At 35.9% G+C, this 22,320-nt stretch overlaps 1 protein-coding gene across 1 annotated transcript; it reads right to left on the reverse strand.

Annotated features, from left to right (window-relative positions):
- Positions 1–867: 867 nt before the first annotated feature.
- SIRT1 (sirtuin 1) lies at positions 868–22,182 on the reverse strand. The gene is made up of 9 exons (XM_004680849.2): positions 21,705–22,182; positions 19,978–20,094; positions 18,289–18,530; positions 16,769–16,921; positions 9,479–9,626; positions 8,794–8,873; positions 7,784–7,970; positions 5,931–6,488; positions 868–2,932 (listed from the first exon to the last, which is right to left on the reverse strand). The coding sequence occupies exons 1-9, from the start codon at positions 22,102–22,104 to the stop codon at positions 2,604–2,606; spliced, it is 2,214 nt and encodes a 737-aa protein (XP_004680906.1). The 5' UTR covers positions 22,105–22,182; the 3' UTR covers positions 868–2,603.
- Positions 22,183–22,320: the final 138 nt, after the last annotated feature.

Here is a 22,320-nt window from a genome sequence, read left to right on the forward strand (position 1 = left end):
ACCAAGAAAAATGCTAGTTACAAATCATATGTTAAAAAGCTGTATCACAATCGGTAAATTGTAAAATATGTAGCACTGACCAAGGGGATTGAGATAGTATTGAGTAACAAGGCTTTAAATTAAGTCTTGCTAAATATTTAGCTTGACCATTTAAATGAATATATACCTCTCCCTTTACCTGTGTTGGACAGGACTACCTGCCTTGTTCATCTTGTGCATAAATGGAATAAGGTTTCTTTTTATAACATCTGAGGGTGGCGTTTATGGATAATTACTCTAGTGCTAACAGGATGTATCAAGAGTAGAGTAGAACATTTTCTAGAAATTCAAGCTTTAAAAGTTTGCCTTCAAAGGGGAGGCATAAGTGAGAGCAGGAAACTGCCAGTTGAAGATTCTCTTTACCCATTACTATACATACTTTATAAACGTCATATTCCTGGCTTCTTGAATAGTACTTTGTGTTTCTTTCAGGTCAACCTCAAAAAGTTCATACCAAGTATGATCTGCAGTCACTTTTGTCCACCCTTTCTCAGTTTAAAGACTTTAAAGGTCTAGCGCCAGGAGATTAAATTTCCCAGATAAACTGGCTTTTTTCCCTAGTAGCTGGGCACTTTCCACTATTTCCTACTGATCCCTAAGTCTGTCAGATTCTCTCTTTTCCCTACATTTAACCTGCTGAGGCCTTTAGCCTGACCTACATTGGATGAGATACTAGATTTGAGACTTTTGGTGATGTACCAACTTAAATAACCAGTACCATCTTTCAGACAGTTTAAAAAAAAAATGAGTGAAGAAATGTTTAAGAAAGCATGTAATACAGCCTTCAGCTGTAGGAATTAAAAAATTTTATATTTTAAACAATGTGACTTAACAGAAAAAAGTCAAATGACATTTTAATAGACTTTGAAACAGTGTACAAGTATAAAACACTGGTTTTGTATTTCAAAAGTTGGAAGATATCCAGTCATTAAACAGTCTACAAAACATATGCCAGTAGATTACATAAAAGACTATGTACAATATAAAAAGAGCTGAAAACAGTCTCCACTGTAAAAATAATTTAAAACAAATTTTTCAATTTAAAATATTATCTATAGCACAAACACACATCATGCAAATGGAAAGCTAAATATACTGCATTCTTTAGGGTAGCCAAATAAAGTCAAATGGCAACATCTTTTAGGTAGGGAAATAGCCAATAAAGTTTTTTTCTCTGGCAATAATGGTCCTAAGCTTGCTATCTTATGTTTAAAGAACAGCTGTAATTCAAACCTCTTACAAACTGTAATAAATACTAAAGCAACATAGGGATGCTCTCTAATTTGGTAGTAATATTGGGAAAAGGTCAGAAGATAAATGCTTATTGTGCAATTTTATAAAGTATGAACTTTTGAAAGACTAGAAGCTTCTGCAGCTGAGAAAGTTGAATTCTAGCTTTAAGGCAGGCTAAGCTTTTAAATAAAGACATGTTATAGGAACTAGTCTCATTAACTATTCTGCTATTACAAGTTTACATCATATTCATCTCCACAATACTATGCTATTAAGTTTGGTATTATTATACCAGATCCTCCTGTACTTAGTTATAATTAACATATTACTTTGGAACCATAATAAGGGGGCTGTTGCTATCCTTGTTAGTGGAAAACAAAAAAGCAACAGTCCAAAATATTACATTCTCCCCAGTACCATTATTATAAATTCATAAAGGCTTTTGCATATTCACATCTTGGCAGTTTAATATGTGTAGGAAAGGATTGATGCAGGCTCTACCACAGTGATAGGTATTTAAATGACAATGGCAATTATTCTCAAAACTAAGGGTACCCAGGCAGGCACTGTTGTTTCTAAAGCAATTAAAACATTTCCAAAGCATTTGTTTTTCAGATTAGTTTTATGAGCCAATATAGACATTACTGCATGTCCACAGGGAAGTACAAAAGCCATCTTCATTTGAACAATACAATATTCCTGAAACTCTTAGCACCAGGTCTTACTTTACAAAGCAAAGACAATTGAGTGCTCTCCTTTCTTCCCTATTGTTGACTTCCTTCTACACACATAGCATGTCATGAGATTTTTAAAAAGTTAGCTGCCACAAGTTTTGGGAAATGCCAGTGTTTAAAAATAGGTAATTGTGCTAAATAATCAGAAGCTTAGCAGAACAGTTTTGAGGATTCTAAACCATTCAATGTTACAAAGAAAAGTGTGAGAAATACCATTCTTTGGTCTAGATAAGCTGTTCCCTTTACATTAATTTAACATTCCAATGGCTTTTTGAAAACTTTAAAATGTTGAAACTCACTAGGCAAAATTATATATACATATGAATGTATTATACAAATGAACTTTTAAAAGAAAGTCTTGACCAACAGCTGATTAAAGATACTTAGTACCTTTCTTAAAAAAAAAAGTTAGTGTTGCATACAAGTACAGAAATAAGTAAGTTAAAAATTACCCATGAAAACAATCTAATTTCACCAGTCTATAAATATTACACCTTTCTGGTTTCCTTGCTCTATTGAGTTCACAAGTAAACATTCATTCTGACATGCTAAAGGTCCTAATGCTGGTGGGAAAATTCCTGTACCTGGACAATTACATTATGATTTGTTTGATGGATAGTTAACATCTGTTGGTTCCTGTTTCATAGACACAGCTTCATTGACTGCCTCTTGATCACCTCCATCAGCTCCAAATCCAGTTACTCCAGCTCTCTCATTAACATCAGCATCATCTTCCAAACCATTGTAAAATTCTTCAGTCTCACTTTCATCCTCCATAGGTTCTTCTAAACTTGGACTCTGGCATGTTCCACTATCACTGTTACTGCCACAAGAACTAGACGATAAGACGTCATCTTCAGAGTCTGAATATACCTCAGCACCATGGAAAATGTAACGATTTGGTGGTAAAAACAGATATTGGTTACCTGAAATACAGTAATAAAGACATAATTCAACATTACCTTCTTACAGATTACCGCCACTCTAGGCTTTTATTGTACTATTTCTAAAAAATAAGTTAGATTCTTGGTTTTTATGCATATAAAGCTTAAACTTAGTATGGCCCCTCATTAAGCTTTGTTAATTTGGGTACTTGTTGGTCTTAATTTCCTGATCTTGAAAATGAAGCAATTCTATCAACAACCTGCTGAGTAAGTATTACTGCATTTCTTTCCCCAGAAACATTAAACTGACTCATTTGAACAGATCTGACCAGGTGAAGTACATAGGCCAGTCTACATTAGATACTTAATTCATGTTATTAAAAGTAACTCATCAAAACACATGAGGCTTCCAATGCAACTTTGTTACCCTATTCAAAGTGTAGCCTGTAGACACTGGCATCACCTGGAGTTAGAAATTTAGATTCAGATCCACCACCCACTTACTAAGCTATGTATTCTGTAGAAGCAATGCTGAACTTTTTTATTTTTATTACAAATTCCCTCCCAAGTCTGTATTTATAGTTTAAGAGTTTGACCTTTTTTTCCCCTAAGTTATAAACTCCAGGTCAAGACAACTCTAAGAAGTTAGGCTGAGTACATCAATTTAAATGCTAACAAAAAGTTGTTTAAAGTCCCAGTTTGGTCAAATTTGGTTAGGTTTTTGCTTACTTGGTACATTTTAAGATTCTAAATCTTTAAACTCACAGAACAAATAATCCCATCTGTTTTTATATATACTGTGCTAAATTGCAGATGAGATTAAAAAATCTAATACATAGCTTATCTTTATATATCAATCATGATCCTGTTGCTCACTCTAACCTAATGTGTGACAACTTTGATCTGAGCCACACAAAAATTTCAGACCAAGGTCTTCCCTGGTGGCCTAGGGGTTAAAGTGTTAGCAATAGTACCCCTATGGCCCAAGTTCCATCCCTAGCGAGGGCACAGCAGACCTCTCCTTACCTGCTGTTTCCCATAGCACTGTATTTTAGTAAGTCTACCTTTCTGCTATCTACACACCAGTTCTACACCAAAAAAGAAAAATCAATCTGTTATTACATCACACATCGATATATGAAAACTACTTATTTCCTTGCATATTCTTCAATTTCCTAAGATAACTAGCAAAGTTTGCATGACCAGAAAAGGAAGGTAGATACTTGAATATTCCAGCTACTAACAAAAATCCCATCTGATACTTCCCAATGGGGCTATCTTCCTTTGAATCATAATCACTGAGTCAGTCTAAGGTGTCCCAGCTCATTGCTTTCTGCACTTTGCATTCCAGTTTCCACCCATGCTTCCCCCAAAAGTTTTTTCTATTCTGCCCTCCCCCATTACTGAATGATCTATTTTACAAGTACCTGATACCCTTCCTACATGTCTATTTTTGCCTTCCTCTTGGCAATCAAGACAGATTATATGTTCCAACTTGCTCCTTTGTACCCTTGGACTTCAAGATCAAAATTAGAGGCAAAAAAGTAACATCTAGTTCGGTTTTAACAATTACAATTGTGTATATTCCCTTAAATTCTCCTAATAACTTTTATTTCCATTTTACAGGCTCAAAAAACTGACATTAAATAACCTTGCCCAAGAGAGCTGAGACAACTCAGGGTCTGTATTTCCAAAGCCTGTACTTTTTAAGGACTCCTAAATTGGTAAAATCTAAGAATATCACCAAATAGATAACTTTGGGTTCCAGATTTGGTTTTTAGGGCAGAGTTTTGTATGTTTAAGCCATGTGTCACATACTCAAAACCCCAATGCAAAATATTAAACGCACGAGCTGACTCTATACGGCAAATTTGTATTACCTGACTAAGCAATTTTCTCCTCCTACCTTTTGCCACATTTTCAAGCAAGCCTTATTGTATGTATGCTTTTTTCCTAGTTTCCCTGGGAAAACTTCCCTTTTAAAGTGGTTACTGTTCAAAGCCGCAGTCAGAGCTAGTTTTGGAAAACCTTCCATAAATTAATCTCCAAACAGCATCTAATTTTTTTGGGTAGTTATCACCAATTTCATAGTTATACACACACATCGGTAGATTAGTTATTGTATCTTCAAAATTTCCTTTAATGCCTACACTGGAAAAGTTAAAGGCTTTATCAATTGAACTAAAGAAATTAATTTACAGTAAATAATCAGAACACAAATACTTTTGTCTAAAATCTGTTAAATTTCTTACTATGTATGGTAAATGGGATTATTGAGTATGGTATTTCTTACTTCCTATTCATTTAGCATGTTCTACCACATAGAGTTTTCTGATGAAGGGAGAAACAGTTTGGACAAGGACCCACTGTCTTGAGTTTGCACATTTTCCCCATGTCTGCATGAGTTTTTTCTAGGTACTCAGTTTACCCTCACATCCTAAAGATATGCATACCTAAGTTAACTAGTGTGTCTAGATTTCCTTAGTCTGAATTAAGGAGTTGGGGGAGAAGGGGTGGGTTTGTGTATCATGGGTAGAGCCTCCTATCAAGGCTGAGTCTTGTCTTGTAACCTGAGCTGCAGGGATAAGCTTAAGCAACCCTCAACCCTGAACTGGAAATAGCTGGGTTACCTTGCATGGAGTACTTAACCTCTGTGGTCCTTAAGTTTTCCTACTGTAGGAAGAGAATTAATAGTTTTACCCTCATGAGATTAATATCAAGTAAGAAAGGTAAAATGGCTAACCACAATAACCACTCAAAGCTGAGTAATTTTTACCAGGCTAAAGTTTTTGCTACACAACGGCAGAACTTAATGCCCTATTTCCTCCTCTTTTTAATGCTTACCTTTGTATTTCTCTAAAAAAATTCAACGTATATAGCAGAATTATAAACATTTTCTTCCTCATATGATGTAACATACCACCGTTTGTTTTTGTAGTTTATAATCTTGATTTTTTAACAGTACCCATAGACAGAGTCAATTGATTAAAGAGCTGCATAATTAACTTGCCAAGATTGCCCATTTGTTTACAAGTCTTACCGTCAAGCCTTTTACTGATCTGCTCCTTTGCCAGTCTAGCAGGCCAGCATTTTCTCACTGTTTCAGCAACAGTTCTTTCATTTTTCTCCCCAATATTGGTGTCAATACTCTTCAAATCTGGACTTTCCAACTGTTCACTAACATTTTCAGTACTCCTAGAAGTTTGTACTTCCTGTGATTTTCCTTCCATACAATCTTTTGACTCAGATACATTTGAATCACAAACATTACTTTTCGTTGCTTGGTCTAAAAGTGTGACAATCACTGAAGAATCTGGTGGTGAAGTTCTTTCTGGTGAACTTGAATCTTCGGAAATATTAAGAGGTGTAGGTGGCAACTCTGACAAATGAGCCAACTCTTTTTGTGTTCGTGGAGGCTTTTCAGTAATTTCTGAAAGCTTAATAGGATTGCAGCAAAGTTTGGCATATTCACCACCTAACCGATGACACAATTCATTAATTATGACATCACAGTCTCCAAGAAGCTCTACATCAAAATGCAGATGAGGCAAAGGTTCCCTATTAATTAATATCTGAGGCACTTCATGGGGTATGGAACCTAAAAACAATAGAAAAGAGTCAAGAAAAAGGGGTAGGAGGTAACCTAACAGAGCCACAACAAAGGTACTATGCAGTTAACTAACATTCTTCCAAAACCAAAAAAGAAACATGCCACTAATAATTAACCAAGCTATTACATGTTTCCATGTTATATAAACAAAAAGAGCAGTTAAACATCTTTCAGATTCTGTTCCTGTCACCTGGTTATTTCTGACCAATCCTCTAAAAGTGCCACTCTTTGTACCACTATTTCCTTTCTGTATATTGTCTATTTTCTATGACTACATACCAGTTTCACATATTTTAAAAAACTGCCTTGCCTCTCACCAATATACAAACTCCAAGAAAACTTTTAAAAATTCCTGTTAGCTTTGAAGACAAGAAATAATTCAAAAAGAAATTTGTATGTTGAAATACTATAATAGAATTTCACAACCATTTTGAGAAAATTTAGTTGAACTGCCTAAAAAAAAGGCACCATGTGTGAGCTAGTGAAAAGAAACTGGAGCATTTGATGTTTCTTCCAGTGTTTATTCTGGCTTCTTAATTTGATGACTGTAGGTAAAGGGTTTTAACTTAATTCTCTGGTTAAGGGTCTGATATTCTCTCTTCTTGCCTCACGTTTAGGGTACCTAGTCTAGTGGTACTGATTTACTTCTTTGAGCTTCCTCTCCCTTGCTGCCTCACTAGAGAAAGAAAAAAAGGTAGTATATACGAGCACTTGTTAGAGACATTCCTGAAAATGATAGAGATTTTAAAATCTTTTTGAGCTTATACATACAGGATGCCCTTATGAGTAAAGGAGATCCATATACAATGACAGGGCATAATTTTTTTATTCCTATCAAAAACAAACCAATGTCTAGCCTGCCAAGTTCTCTCTCAGATGAGATCATTTCACTAAACATTTAAATTTACTGCACCTGAAATCAGTTAAGCTGAAAAGATCAATAACTATAATCAACTTGTAAGACTAAAAACACATGGATTAAGGACTATTTTTAAGTGTATGTGAATTTAGTTGAAGCTAACTTCTGAACATTAAAAATCCACTAAAAATTTATGAACTGTTTTTCTCTTAAAATTTTCGTATTAGAATTTGATGTTATCTGTTTTGACAACCCTCTCCCTTGATCAAAATGTCAAATTAACCGTGAACAAGAATGCCACCTAAAAAAAAATTAACTCTTGATTTTCTACCACTTTATCTAGGAACCGAGGTCTACTACAAACAGACCCACAACCTATGGTAATACAGACAGAAATGTTCTATAAGAATTATCACCAACTTACTTGGAATTAGTGCTACTGGTCTTACTTTCAGGGAAGACCCAATAACAATGAGGAGATCAACTTCATCTTTGTCATATTTCATGGCTCTATGAAACTGCTCTGGTAAATTTTCACCAAAAAAGACAATCTCTGGTTTCATGATAGCAAGTGGTTCGTCGGCTGGGCACCTAGGACATCGAGGAACCACCTGTTTGTTCCAGATTTTAGTTGAGGTAAGAGAAGGGAAAACTCAGTTAGAAACGGTTAACATTTCCACACTTCCTGAAAATGCATTTCAAAAGTATCAAAACAGAAAAGCTGTGGATACCAAACAGGAAAAACTAAATTCATCCTAAATAATTATCAGCACAATAAAAATACTATGATGCTATCTGTGCTATTGCAAGCTATGGACTTACATCTGATCCAAGATATTTGTACATTAGCATGTGAAACCAGTACATACATATATGTATGTGTATAAACAGATACTTCGTATACTATGACAAAATCTTTTTTTCTGATAAAATCTTTAAAAAACAATTCTCTTCTAATATATCACCAGCCTTTAGAATTATGTACAGTTACATATACAACTTAGCAATAGAATTTATTTCTGGGTGGTTATTCTCTGACATTTTCCTACATTTTTTGGGAAGTGAGCATTAATGCTCTACCTTTCATAATACTTTTAAAATGATTTAAAATAAAGCATTACCTCAAATAATTTAAAATTCTATTCTGACAGGCACAGATAAAGAAAGGAGAAAAACTAATATAGTAACACCTTCCCCATATAATCTAGATTTTAAAACTCAGCTAATCAAGGAGTTACTTCATCATTTAGAGACATTATGGAGCAATGTTTTTGACTTAAGGTATTGAAAGGGTCTTTTGTTTTTCACCTGAATTCTCAATGGTATGGTAACATTGTGGATCTTCCTATATCACATGCTGTTAGAAAAAAAGAATTTGAGGCAAAGAACAGATCAAAGAAATGCCTTACTCATAAAGTATGAATGATAATTCACCTGATTAAAAATATCTCCTCTTACAGCTTCACAGTCAACTTTGTATTTACAAATCAGGCAAGATGCTGTTGCAAAGGAACCTAAAAACAATCAAGTGTATATATGCTTCAATAAAGGTACATTTTTATTCCTTTAACATATAAAGACTATAAAGTCTGACACCAGAAAAGTTTTACAATTTCAACATATTCCACAGGAGACTCTAGGGGTAAATAATTTAGGAGAGAATCCAACCCCCAATCAGAGATGTTGACATAATGACCATGATAAAGTTATTTTTTTCAATAAAATAAACCAACTCCTCCATGACTAAAATTTCTGCAGAGTAGGATGATTACAACTGTATTACATTAGCTTAGCTTAACAGTTGTGTTTTATAGTTTAGACTCATAAGAAAATGTTGGTTTAGATGTAAAGTTTTCAAAAACACTACTTTTGCAATCAAAGAAGGATGGATGTACTCCTCTATCTTTCATAATCCAAAAGCACAATATTTAATGTTTTACATAATTAAGGGGCATGTTATATTTCTGCTTTCTTTTTTTTACATTCTACTTTTCTTAATTCTATAACTTATATTTTAAGATCCATAAGGCTTAATTCTGTTTCAAGATGATAGTATAATTTCTAATTATAATTTTTCCTATAAAATAATATATAGAAAGCAACCCTGAAGTTTACTAACCGTGACATTGAATTATCCTTTGGATTCCTGCTACCTGTTCCAGTGTATCTATGTTTTGAGTATAGTTGCGAAGTAGTTTTCCTTCCTTGTCAGACAAGGCGATAAATTTGTGACAGAGAGATGGTTGGAACTGTCCAGGATATATTTCCTACATGATATAAACAGTAAAAAACAAAGAAAAAAAAAAGAAAAATATGATTAACAAAGTGCAACAGATGCCATATGTATAAAACGAACAATAAAATACCACTGATAACTCTGTATGCATATGTAATTAAAAAAAATACACGAGCACCTCAAAGCATCTAGATGGATGCAACACACACACCTACAAAATGACTGTTGCTGTAATATATATAAAACTCAGCAATTAGTGAACTTGGCCCTTTGAATAGGATGGTCAACTCAAAATATCTCTAGTAAATTGTTTAGTATTTTAATAAAAGCCAGAAGAAATAATACACCTCAAAATTCATCTAATTTGGGCTACAAATTCAAATTTTTTTTTAAAGGAAAAAGGGGAAAAGTTTAAACTAAAATTAAAAATAAAGGTATGGTGACTTTTTAAAGCTAGAGTTTTAATTCCTTACCAAAATTGTTTTCCTTCCACTGCACAGGCACATACTGGTATAGTATAGAGTTGTTCATGAATGCTGAGTTGCTGGATTTTGTGTGTGTGTTTTTTCCCCCCAAATAATGCTTCAATGTTGTTTCTTCTTTAAAAACAAAGAATTCAGATATACACATGGCAAAAAGATCAGAGAAAAAGTGTCAATTTTGGTCCTTTCAAACTTTTGACAGTGTTTTTATTAAATTTCATTAGCAAGTGACTGGCAAAGGAAGTGAAGTCCTTCTCTACCTTCTTCAAGTACTACTGGTAGCTGCTACTTCCTTACTGGTAATTTCCTTACAGCCTCTAACTTATTTCAATACTAGCAAAAAAACCAGGCACAATGACATGTTCATTAAAAAGGAACTGGCTGGTTGCAGAAACTTATTACATCCTGATAGACTACACAGCCAATCAAATCAATGAGGGAAGTTCTAGATGCACTACCTTGGAAGATGGTCCATGATTATACAAGAGAAAAGCAAGTTAGTCATGGTGTGTAGTTGTGTTTTTGCCATTAAGCAAAAAAAGGAAATTATATGCACATGTATATATCAGGAAGGGTAAAAACAAGCTATAAACAGAAGTGGGGAAATTAATGATATTGTACAAGAAGTTTAATATTATAAATGATTTTACTTCAAACCTATTTAGTATTTCCAATTTTGAAAAACTTACCATCCAAAACAGCTTATGATATTAAGCATGCAAATTAAGTAAAAATGATGCAGATCTCATAACTATCAGTTATGTCCATATGCTGAAAATGTTACACAAAAATCCAGGTTTTTCCTAATTTTCAGATGATGAATTCCAGGGACAAACGTGCAACTTAAGAAATACATCAAGAAAGCCTAATTAAAGTTAATTTCTACAGAAAACTGAAAGCCATGATGTTTTGGACCAGTGGGCTATGCTGGATATATAACCACTGTTTTCTTTGTGAATGTTTTGTTCCAGTGTGCTTACATTCAGAGGATTAAACATCCTATTATCTTATGTAAAGGTTCCTCTGGATATAGCAGTTAAAGTATTCACAAATATTAGAACAGGCAAGACAACAGAATAAGAGTTTCTAAGGTAGTAAGGAAAGTGAAAAAGCATGTCAATGAAAGGCATTAATTACTGCCTCCAGAGCAGACTCCATGAGCAAGAACAAGACCTTTTTACCCTCTGTGTGGTGTGTGTCTTATCATCCCATGCCTTTTAAAGAGGAGAGTAAGAAACCCAATGACCTGTGGGGCACCAGATTCAGTTTTATGCTACAGTTTTCCTTCATATCCAACATATAACATTTCAGGGTAGTTTACGCTTTAAAATTCCTATAGTTGCAGATAATGCAAATAAGGCTATTTTTGCTTGATTTTATATTTTATATTGGAACCTAAGTGATTTGTCTTATCTGCCTTCTTTTGAATATTCAGTGAACCATGTCTGAAATCTTTACATTTAATGAAATCTTTACATTAATACTGTATTAAGCTAAGATACATAACCTGAATTATTGAAGGGAAAAACTATTCTTGAAGGACTATTTAAATACTAAACTCCTAACTCCAATTTTGCTAAAGCCAAAATTGCTGGGAATACAATTTTCAGATCAAGTATGAATTATTGCATTTTGGAGCTATGACATGTTAACCCTGTTTGAAGCAAGAAAGGCCATTTCCAATCTAAACATCTTAAAGTCCTACTAAGCTGCTGATCATGTGGGCTGGACCTTTGCTTATTGCCATGGAGATTCTTAAAAATTAGAACAGGAGCAGAGTTGAGACCAAACACTTGAAATATTAAAAAGATACTCTGCTTCCATACAACTGTGTCTAAAAACATGCAACCAGAATGGCTATAGGCTGCTCCTTCCTTAAAAGTTCCTCTGGATATAGCAATTAAAATATTAATAAATATTAGAATGGCTTGACAACAACACTGGCTAAAGTAGCAGGGCAAGTGACAAAAGCATGTAAATTAAAACAGGCATGAATTACTGCTTCCAGAGCAGGCTGCATGAGCAAGAATACAGCCATTTGCCAGTGAATTTTCAATGGCTTTGCAGCAGAAACAGTTTTCTTATCCCTTTCTATGAAATTGGTTAACACTTTAGTCAGAGACTGGGGTGTTCATTGCACCCCTCAAAACTAAAATGACTCTTCAAAGTTTAAGATACCATTATTTGCTAATATCCACCTCCTACAGTAGAGGGAGGCAGTAAGTAGAGATGTTTAAGAAATTAGAACCTCAATTCTTCACGCTGACAGAAATGAAGCCAGTGGAGTAAAGGAAAATCCTCGTATCTCCCTGTTACAATCAGAACAAGACCACACTCGATAGACTACTGTATCTTACCAAATTAGTACTTAAAAATTAGTTTGCCACTAGATAATTTCAACTTTATTTTTTTTTAAAGGCTGGTTCCTTGAGGAATTCAAGATATAGCAATTTTTTCCCATACAGAGGAGGCCAGATATTATACATCCATTGGGTCACATAATTTATGTCTATAAGGTCTCTATAGCAAACACTTCAATCAGCCACTGCAGTGCAAAAAGTGGTCAAAGAAAACATGCAAATGAATAAACATGGCTGCATTTCAGTAACATTTAATTATGGTCAATAACATTAGAATTACATATGATATTAATTTGTCATAATAAATTATTCTGATTTCTCCCATTTAAAAATATTTAGTTCATCAGTTAAGACAAATACAGGTCATTTCTGAAATTGAGGATGTGGTTTGCAACCTGTGTACTAACCTAACCTAAGAATTTCAATTAGTTAAGCTCCAATGAGTGAGCTTAATTTCATCAGGCATAAAGGAGCACTTCTAACACATACACACACATATATTTATGTATATGCACACATATTTCTGTATATATATTCATATTCCTATTCTGTAAGTGGAAAGACCAGAGCACATATGTAATTTGCCAAGAACTTCCAAGAGCCATTAAGTAAAGACATCATACAAACCCCAAATTGAGACCACCAAAACACAGCCTTCTTTACCACTATGCACACTGCCTTTTCAACTGCTTGCTCAACCTCAAGTTCTTCTTTCAGGTTATGTACCATTTCTATTAGGTATTACAAACTAGTCAAGACTACACTAGTCCAGTAAGTATATTTCATTTGGAACATCTTTGTGGGTTTACCGGGCTGGGATTTCAATCACCTAATTGAAGCATACTTCAAGAACAATGTTCCCAAAAATTAGAATGAGAAAAAGTATCATAATGGAAAACAGTGGCTAAGAACAAAGATAAACACAGCCAATACTCAAAAGCAGTAACCTATTAATAGAAAGACACTATATATTGAGAAGATGCTAATTTTTTAACCTATTAAATTGATAATTTATAAACAGGTTTACTTTTGTTTTTTTCCTCTGCAAGAAAGCATTTTACAGGTAAGGAAGACTGAAGGGAGAGACCAAATAACATTTATGTTTTGTACTGTTTAATCTTTATCATATACACTGCCACTCCATCTAAAATAATATATTAATGCTAACAGTGTATTAAGTTTTCCCCCTCTTGGAGGGTAGAGGAGGTGGAAGGCAAGAGTCTGGGGTATATGATAAATCATCACTCTTATACACTCTGATTAGAGTGATTTTATTCACCCTTTCTAGGTAATAGTAAAGGAAAATATATCCGAACCCTTAGCAATTTCACCTTCAGAATTTATTAAAAACAATGGTGACATACCAACTTAAAGAATAACTACGGCAATAGTATTTGTTATAACAGAAAGTAGGAAATGGCCAAAATGTATACTTATCAATTACAATATATACCATTTGAAAATTATATATACATAGCTTTAGGTATTAACACTGTGTTAAGCTAAATCAGACTGAGTTTTTTGGCTTGCATTTTTAGTTTTAGTTAATGATTTTGTTCTTGAGATGCCTCATCAGTACATCTACATTATCTGGCATGTTTGCACATTACTAATAAAATGATAATGTATTAAAGATACATTTTTAGAATTTAGTTATAACTCCTACTTTTCCTCAAGTTTTACTTACTTTAGGAGAAATTTGCAAGATTCAAAAAAGGCAACATTTTAAAACACACACTTTTAAAGGTTTTCCTCTATCAAACTCAAATTTCACCTTCACTTACTCTTAATACAACTACTCATTTGTGTCAGCATCAGGAAATTATTTTAGACTCCTGAGAAACATGACCATAGCTACTAGCTGTCAATGTAAGCCCTTTTTATACAGGGTAATGGCTCAGAATATGGATATATAATATTAATAATGACCTTAACTTGGGTAAGTGTAGGTACCATAGTCTGGCACACTGTCATACACTTGTGTTTAAATAGGGAGTAATTCTGCAGGGGAAATTTGGCAATGTCTAGAGATATTTGTGATTGCCAAGATAAGTTATGAGTATTTTACTCATGTATTATTTTAAGATCTAATAAAATAAAACAATATTTACATACTTTCCTCTTGCCCTTCCTGCCTAACCCCAGCCCAGCCACTCCATTTTGGATAGCATTCTGATATCCTTATTTCTCAAGTTTTTCCTACTCATTTTAAAGCCAAAATTAATAATCTATTAATAAATTTCAAGCGCTACTTCAGTAGCTTATAACTGTCTTTCAGGCAATTCCTAATGTGCAAATTAAAGAATGATAAATCTGTGAGTAGCAACTAGAAAGGTTCATTATTTTCATTCCTACCATAACTTAAATGAAAACTCAGAAAAGCAATAAAATAAATTATATTTATATAAACACTGGAAAAAGTTGGACTTCCCCCCCATTTTATTAACAAAATATACCGAAGTTTTAAATATTTACAGAAATGAAAAATGACAACCCCTATCCTTTTCCCAGTTAGTATAAAGTATGTACAGTGTTTAAAGCTATGAACACATTAACTGTGTGCCAATTTTACCATAATCATGCTTTCTTTTATGCACTGTCTAGATTTCTATTAAATGCATTTTAAAAGTTCCTGCAATTTATCTTTATCAAAGTAATTCTGAATTGCTTCTACAGATTGTTACATGTCAAGGTGAGGGGGAAAAAGGTGGTGTCCTAAGTCAAGCCAAGAAATTTATAATGAAGTGACACTTCACCTAGTGAACCAACATGTTAAGAGTAAGTCTTCATTAATTCATAATCTTGGAATGGAGAAACATAGAAACAAAAAGCCATTAATTTTACATTAATTCAATTTAAATAACTAGCTTTCTGCTCTAAAGGCAAGAGATACAGATGACTTTCATTACCAATACCTGATGTAAAAAGTTCAAGATTGTTTCAAGCTAACTATGGGAAGATTAAAAATCTTTTCTACAGATTTTTCAAATTTAATCCCAATTTTAACAAATGAAATTTTAATGCAGATGTCCCATTCATTGTAATTTCTATTTGGATGAAATGAAGTGCATCTTTAAAGACAGTCACTAATTTAATCACCACACCCTATAGTAAACACACCCAATGATTTGAAAGTAGCTTATGATGTCCCTTTATTTAAAATTCAGGTACTGGACCTTCCTGGTGGCCTCGGGGTTAAATATCAATGCTCTCAAGTCTACCACCTGAGTGTCAGAGTTCGGTGAGTTCGATTCCCAGCCAGGGATCTAATCTACATACACATGGCACTGCAGACCTCTCATCTCACCTGCTGCTCCCTGTTTTAACAGTGTACTTCAGTAATCTGCCTGTTCTGCTACCCAAAATGTCTCTGGTGAATCCTCTCACCCCTGCACCTTTCGCCTACATCTGAGCTCTACACAAAAAGTAAATAAAAATAAAATTCAGGGATTTTCTAGAATCACTAAAAATGTCATTAAAACAAACAAAATCTTTCAAACACAGTGAGCTTTAGCAATAACCATTTATAACTTATTAACTATAGGAAGAAAGCTTTCTAATGATTGAAAGATTCTGGTCATGGTATAATACCAAATTTAATCTGGAACAGAGCTGTCAGAAGTATCAGGTGAGCCATGTATAACTTATAATTTCCTAATAACAGTTTAAAACTTCCATGATTTAGAACCCAGTATCAAAAATACTATTTCCACTATAACCAGTATTTGCTATTATAAAGTCATATTTTCACATCACATCACTTTCACTAATATATTTTCCAAAAGCTCTTAATGTTTCTCAAAGATCACATCAGCATATTTCAAGTACTCTACAGCTACACGTGGCTAGCTAACTTCTGAATTCCAGCAAGTCTAGAGCAGAACAAAATTGACTAAATGCAGTCTAAGAATATTCTCCATCCATCAGCAATTTTTCAGTCACATCCTGTTAAAAACTGTCCACCAAAAAAACATACCAAAGCATGTACTATAATCTTACAACCTACAACAAAAATATAAGAAATCAAAATAGCAGTGTTACCTTTATATGGCCTACTAACTTCTGAAAAGACTACACTATGTGAAAGCTATTAGTGAAATGCAATTTTAAAAAACATTAAAGTCTTATTTGAATAGCTCAGTTCTAAAATAAATGGCAGCTCTTCTGGGAAGAAGAGAATTCTGACTGAAATGACTTATCTGAACTTATTCCATATCACAGTTACCAGTACCAACTTTATTAGTCAATAACTGGTAAGCTTAAGACTGTATGTGAATAAAATACTTCAAGACAAGAGGATGCCAAAGAAACAACTAAAGAGTTCATAGTACCTTTGCAAACTTGAAGAATGGTCTTGGATCTTTTCTGAAATATTCAATATCAAACATTGCTTGAGGATCTGGAAGGTCTGGAAAGTCTACAGCAAGGCGAGCATAAATACCATCTCTTGACCTGAAGTCAGGTATTCCACAAGAAACAGAGACCTGAAATAAGCATGATATGCTTTATGTAATTGAATCTTCAACCTCTAGCAATATAATTAGTAGCTCACACCAAATAACTAGGGAATATTTGAAAACTTTTAGTTTAAAACTTTCTTTGCGTAACAGAAATGTTGCCCTATTCTAATTTCAAATAGAAATAAAACACCCCAATCCCAGTATATTTAAACCTATCACATGGGATAAGGAATTTTAAGTCAGGCTAACTTTTAATCTTTATTTTACTAATCAATTAAAGCAGTTGCAAACTGAGAAGGGGGTACTTCCAAAGAAATCTCTCTTCTTGCTAGGGTTCTACCATCTTAAGAATACTAAATTTTGCTCTTTTCTTAAAAATATTTTTGTTCTACAATATTTCAATTTTGAAGAATAGATTTAGGGGTCGCCCTGGTGGCCCAAGGGTTGAGTTTCAGCACTATACAGTGAAAGCCCACCATGGTCGCTGACCCACATGGTGCAGCAGCAGACCTCTCCTGTTTTGTCTGTTGTTCCACTTAATGTATTTCAGTTCATCTGCCTATTCTGCTACCCACTCTGTCTCTGGTGAATCCTCTTACCCCTTCCTCCACCTCTAGCCTACACCCCAGTTCTTCTATGCAAAAAAATCTTAGGGAAAAAAAAAAATAGATTGAGATACCTTTTTTCTTCTTACAACTAAACTTGACATTTCAAATAGGGATTTCAGAAATGATCTGTTCCACAGTTTTACTAGCATTGATTCCATAATGACTTCAGTTAGACAAATCTGTCTAAATCATAAGTCACATCTAGGAGCAATTTTTGCTGATAATTTAAAAAAATGTGACATCCTTCCACTTTTAAGACAAAATGGTAGACAATTATACTCCTGCAGTTGTTCTGGAAGTACTACCATCCATGTAACATTCTGTATTCTACTATTACATACAATAAAAGCAAGTCTTTTATATCTGTAACAGCAACCCAAAACTGGGACAGTGAGAAATTCCAAGCCATCATAATCATATCACCTTAATTTAAAATGGAGAAATAGGAACTTGGTATATTCCCGAAACTAAATTCTTTACTTATGAATGATTCCAGCTATTGGCTCAAAGATCCAGTTTCTCATCACATTCTGAGACTCTTTAATGCAAGCAGAAAATCTTGCCTTAATTCCACTATGTTAATAAAGTTTTTTTCAAGATTGTGACTTTAAATAAACTGAACCAATTTAGTAATAGCTATTGCCTTCACTTTTTAGCAGTTTCCAGACATTATCATGTAAGATTAATTCTTCTATGCCAGAAAAATGTTTCTTAATTGTAAAAACCATTAAGAAAAAAGTATTTTACCCACCCCCTTTTACTGGAATTATACATCTTACATACCCCAGCTCCAGTCAGAACTATTATTTTTTTGCATTCTTGTAGTAATTTTACAGCATCTTCAATTGTATTAACATCTTTCCTTTTTTTCCTTTTTGGTGGTTCTGAAAGGATATTAATAACAATCTGCCACAGTGTCATATCATCTAATTCAGGTGGAGGAATTGTTTCTGGTAGTAAATCCTTAAGAATTGTTCGAGGATCTGTGCCAATCATGAGATGTTGCTGAACAAAGGTATATGGACCTATATGAAAAAAGGAGGAGTTAAGATAAAAATCCACTTGTAAGTAATTCAACATCTTACTGATTTTCTACATTAGCAATCTTTAGGAAGACTTTTTGCTAAGTAAGGAAATGCAATAAGGTATTTCATTCTGATATTTTCAGAGTTTAATCTCTAACTCAAGGAAATAAAGGAAATCAAGTTGAATTAGGCATATCTTCATTTATAACATACCAAGTGTGTATGTTAAGAGTCAAACTATCAGAATTACATTTTTATAGTTAAAATCCAGGAAAATGTATAGCAATAACAGACATACTAAAGGATCCAACAAATAAATTAACATAACCTATTACCAGTTTTAATAATCCAAAACATCCCTAAGGACAAAAAGGAAAATGTAAAAGATATTTACACATTAACTTTGTCTTCCTATAATAATCTTCAGTTTGATATTAACAAATCTCCCAAATGATACACATACAATGCTAATGCTTTGAGCACTAATTTTTAACCTGAGTTTCTCAGTTCCCTCAGTTGAGAAAGACAAATATATAGTAAATATTACATCTAAGAAGAAACAGTCATTATGTTTAAAGTGAGCACCTTAAGGAAAAGATCACATTAGCAATGGTTATGTTAAAACTGTTTATAAAAATCAGTGCTTTCTACTTTAAAATGCTTTTCATTCCATGCACATGTTTAATAGATATTTACTGAACAGAAACTACATGCCTAACACTTTTCTAGGTAATGACAAAAACAGTATACATATAAAATCAGTCACAAATTACTGCCCTGTGGGACTTACAGTTTAGGTAGGGGAAGTGAGTGAAAAAAAAAAAAAAAAAGCTTATTAAGTGCTAAAAAAATGATGTAGAGGTATGTAGTGATGGAGCATGAGAATTTTAACTGGAAATAGAGTATTCCACACAGATGGTAAAAGTGAAAAGGATCTCGGGGCTCTCCCTGGTGGTGCAGCTGGTTAAAGCACAGCACTAAGAAGGTAAAGCCACTTTAGCATTAGTTCAATCCCCATCCCGGAGGTGATCCAAATGGCGTGGCAGACCTCTCCTGACCTGCCCGCTGCTCCTCTCAGCAGTGTACTTTGATGATCTGCCTGTTCTGCTCCCCACTCTGTCTCTGGTGAATCCTCTTACCGTACCTACATCTCTGGCCTGTACTCCAGTTCTGTATGCATAAATCTTAAAAAAAAAAAGTGGAAAGGATCCCAATGAGAAGAAAAAGGGCCAGTTGAGATATACCAGAAGTCAGCTTCCAATGGCCAGAGTTGTTTAAAAACAGAAACAGAACAAAGCACTATACTTTCCCTAAAAACATGAGCTGACAGTAAATCTCAGCAAGCATCTAAGAACTTTATCATCAGCTTGAGGGGAAAGAGAATTACATATTTTAGTTAACATAGAATGAAAATACAAAGAAAGGCACTTATTCCCTGAAAACATACCTATGCGTGGCCTTGGAGTCCAGTCACTAGAGCTTGCATGTGAGGCTCTATCATCTTCATCACTTTCACAGGAATGAAAACCATTGGTGATTATTTCATCACCAAACAGAAGGTTGTCTGCAAAAGTAAACAAAAGCAACTCAAGGCTACTGGAAACTCCGCCATCTAAAATGCATGAATAGCTGTAGTAGTATAAAGCAACAGATTTTCACTGACTAAAACCCTTACGTTGATACTGCCTATATAAGGAATGCCTACAGGTCAGCTTATGCTGGTTCACAGGAGCAATATAGCCTCATTTTTAGGAATTATTCCCAGAATCTAAAACTTTAAATTCATTAAAATTTAGAATTAAGTTTACTCAATTAAAACACAAAAAGTAGGGCCCTCCCTGGTGGCACAGCAGGTTAAAGCACAGCACTAAGAAGCTAAAGCCACTTCCACATGTGTTGGATCCCTGTCTGCCCCTGGGGTGATCCACACCTGGCAGCAGTCCTTTCCTGACCCACCCACTGCTCCCCTCAGCAGTGTACTTCCATGATCTGCCTGTTCTCCCCACTCTGTCTCTGGTGAATCCTCTCACCGCCCCTGCACCTCTGGCCTGTACCCTAGATCTGTATGCACAAATAAGTAAATCTTTAAAAAAGACACACACACACAAAGTAAACTGAATATATTTGTCAAAATTAATGCAGTTCAGAAATCTGTCAAATGAGCTCACCCAAAAAAGTGTTCAAATACAATTCCAATAATTTGCACTTGTCATCTAATACTAAACATACAAAGATATTTTGGCATTATTTGTTTCCCCTTTTAAATTATTTGAAATCAAGGACCGTTTTATTAACCCAACCCCTAGTGCACACGTTTCCTTTATTTTGGTGGTTTTATCGCCTGTAGACTGGATATACTAATACAAATGAATGTTGATAAAACGCAAAACTACCCAGGACAAACTGCTCTATATCGAAAATATAGAACCCTCAAGGCTTATATGACAAACACAACTGAGCTACCTACATTAATGAGGCTGAAAAACGTCAATTCGTGTTTTCAGGGTTTCATACACATGCACACGTTTATAATTAAAAACTTTTAAGAACACTAGAAAAATACTATACATACAAAGTATTACCACTCCTATGCCCGCTTAATAACTGGCAAGTAATGTCTTTACAAATAGCTATGCTCTTCATATCTTGCAGGATAGGACTTCACAAACAGCTTTGGAACTTGTAATTTAACGCAAGTTAAAAAAAATAAAGCCCCCCCCCCAAAGTAACAAACTGAACAGGTGTCAAGTTTACAAACGCAATTTGCAAAAAGGTCGATGCCCAGGGCAAGCAGAAGTTGCAGATTTAAGGATGCTGCGGTGAGAGCAAAAGATTTTTTAAGAAAAGCAACATGCTAAAACGAAAAACTTATTTTAAAATCCAACTGCCAGCGCTTCCCCGCCCGGCGGCTGCGCAGAGCGCGAGACCGCCCCGGCGGGCGCAGACGGAGGGAAGGAGGGAGCAGAGGGAGGAGGGAGAGGCTTCGCGGGCCGCTCCCGCAGCCCGGCCGCCCGCCTCGGAGGCGCGCAGTTGCGACATTCGTGGGGAGAGGCACGCCGCAGAGCCGGCCCCGAGCCCCCCAGCGGGCCCCAGAGGCACCCCCAACCCACACTAAAGGAACCCCGGGAAAGGGAAGAGTGGATGCACAGCCCCGGCCGCCCGCGCCCTGCGCACCTCGGTACCCAATCGCCACAGTCGCAGCCGCCTCTTCCTCCTCCTCGCCCTCGTCGTCGTCGTCGTCGAAGTCGTCGGCCGGCGGCGGCTCCCGGGATAGGCCCTGTAGGCCCGGCCCATTGTCTCCTCCGGCCGCCGCCGCCTCCCGCTCCCCGCCAGCCGCCGCCTCCCGCCACAGCGCCGCCGCCGCGGCGGCCGGACACCCTCCGGCCGCTGCCGGCACCTCACGCTCGGGGGCCGCCCCACTGGGCTCGCCCGGGTTCTGCCCGGAGCCGGAGCCGTCTCTCCGCGGCCTCTTTCGAAGCGGCTCTCCAGCGGGAGGCGACGCGGCCTCCTTCTCGGCCGCCACCGCCGAGGAGGAGCCGCCGGGCTGAAGGGCGAGCGCCGCCTCGTCCGCCATCTTCCAACTGCCTCTCTGGCCCTCCTCCCTCGCCTCTTCTGCTCCCGCTCGACTCGCGGCACTGGCGCCCCCGCGGCTCCGGCTGCGGGAGATTTAAACCCCGTCACGTGACCCTCCCCCGCCCTCTCGCCGCTCCCGCCACCCACGCGGGCCGGACCACAACACGGCGGGTCACGTGGCGGGCGGGGGCGGCGTGGGCCGGGAGGAAACCCGGCC

This window comes from Condylura cristata, unplaced genomic scaffold, assembly GCF_000260355.1.
Source record: "Condylura cristata isolate star-nosed mole 26May11 unplaced genomic scaffold, ConCri1.0 scaffold00011, whole genome shotgun sequence".
NCBI lineage: Eukaryota > Metazoa > Chordata > Mammalia > Eulipotyphla > Talpidae > Condylura > Condylura cristata.

Excerpts from the sequence above, each read along its gene's own strand:
- SIRT1 (XM_004680849.2), bottom strand. The coding sequence starts at position 22,104 with ATGGCGGACGAGGCGGCGCTCGCCCTTCAGCCCGGCGGCTCCTCCTCG. Across the intron at positions 9,627-16,768 it reads CATTCTTCAAGTTTGCAAAG|GAAATATATCCTGGACAGTT; the intron begins GTACTATGAACT and ends TATATCATGTAG. Across the intron at positions 6,489-7,783 it reads ACCAGTAGCACTAATTCCAA|GTTCCATACCCCATGAAGTG; the intron begins GTAAGTTGGTGA and ends TATTGTTTTTAG.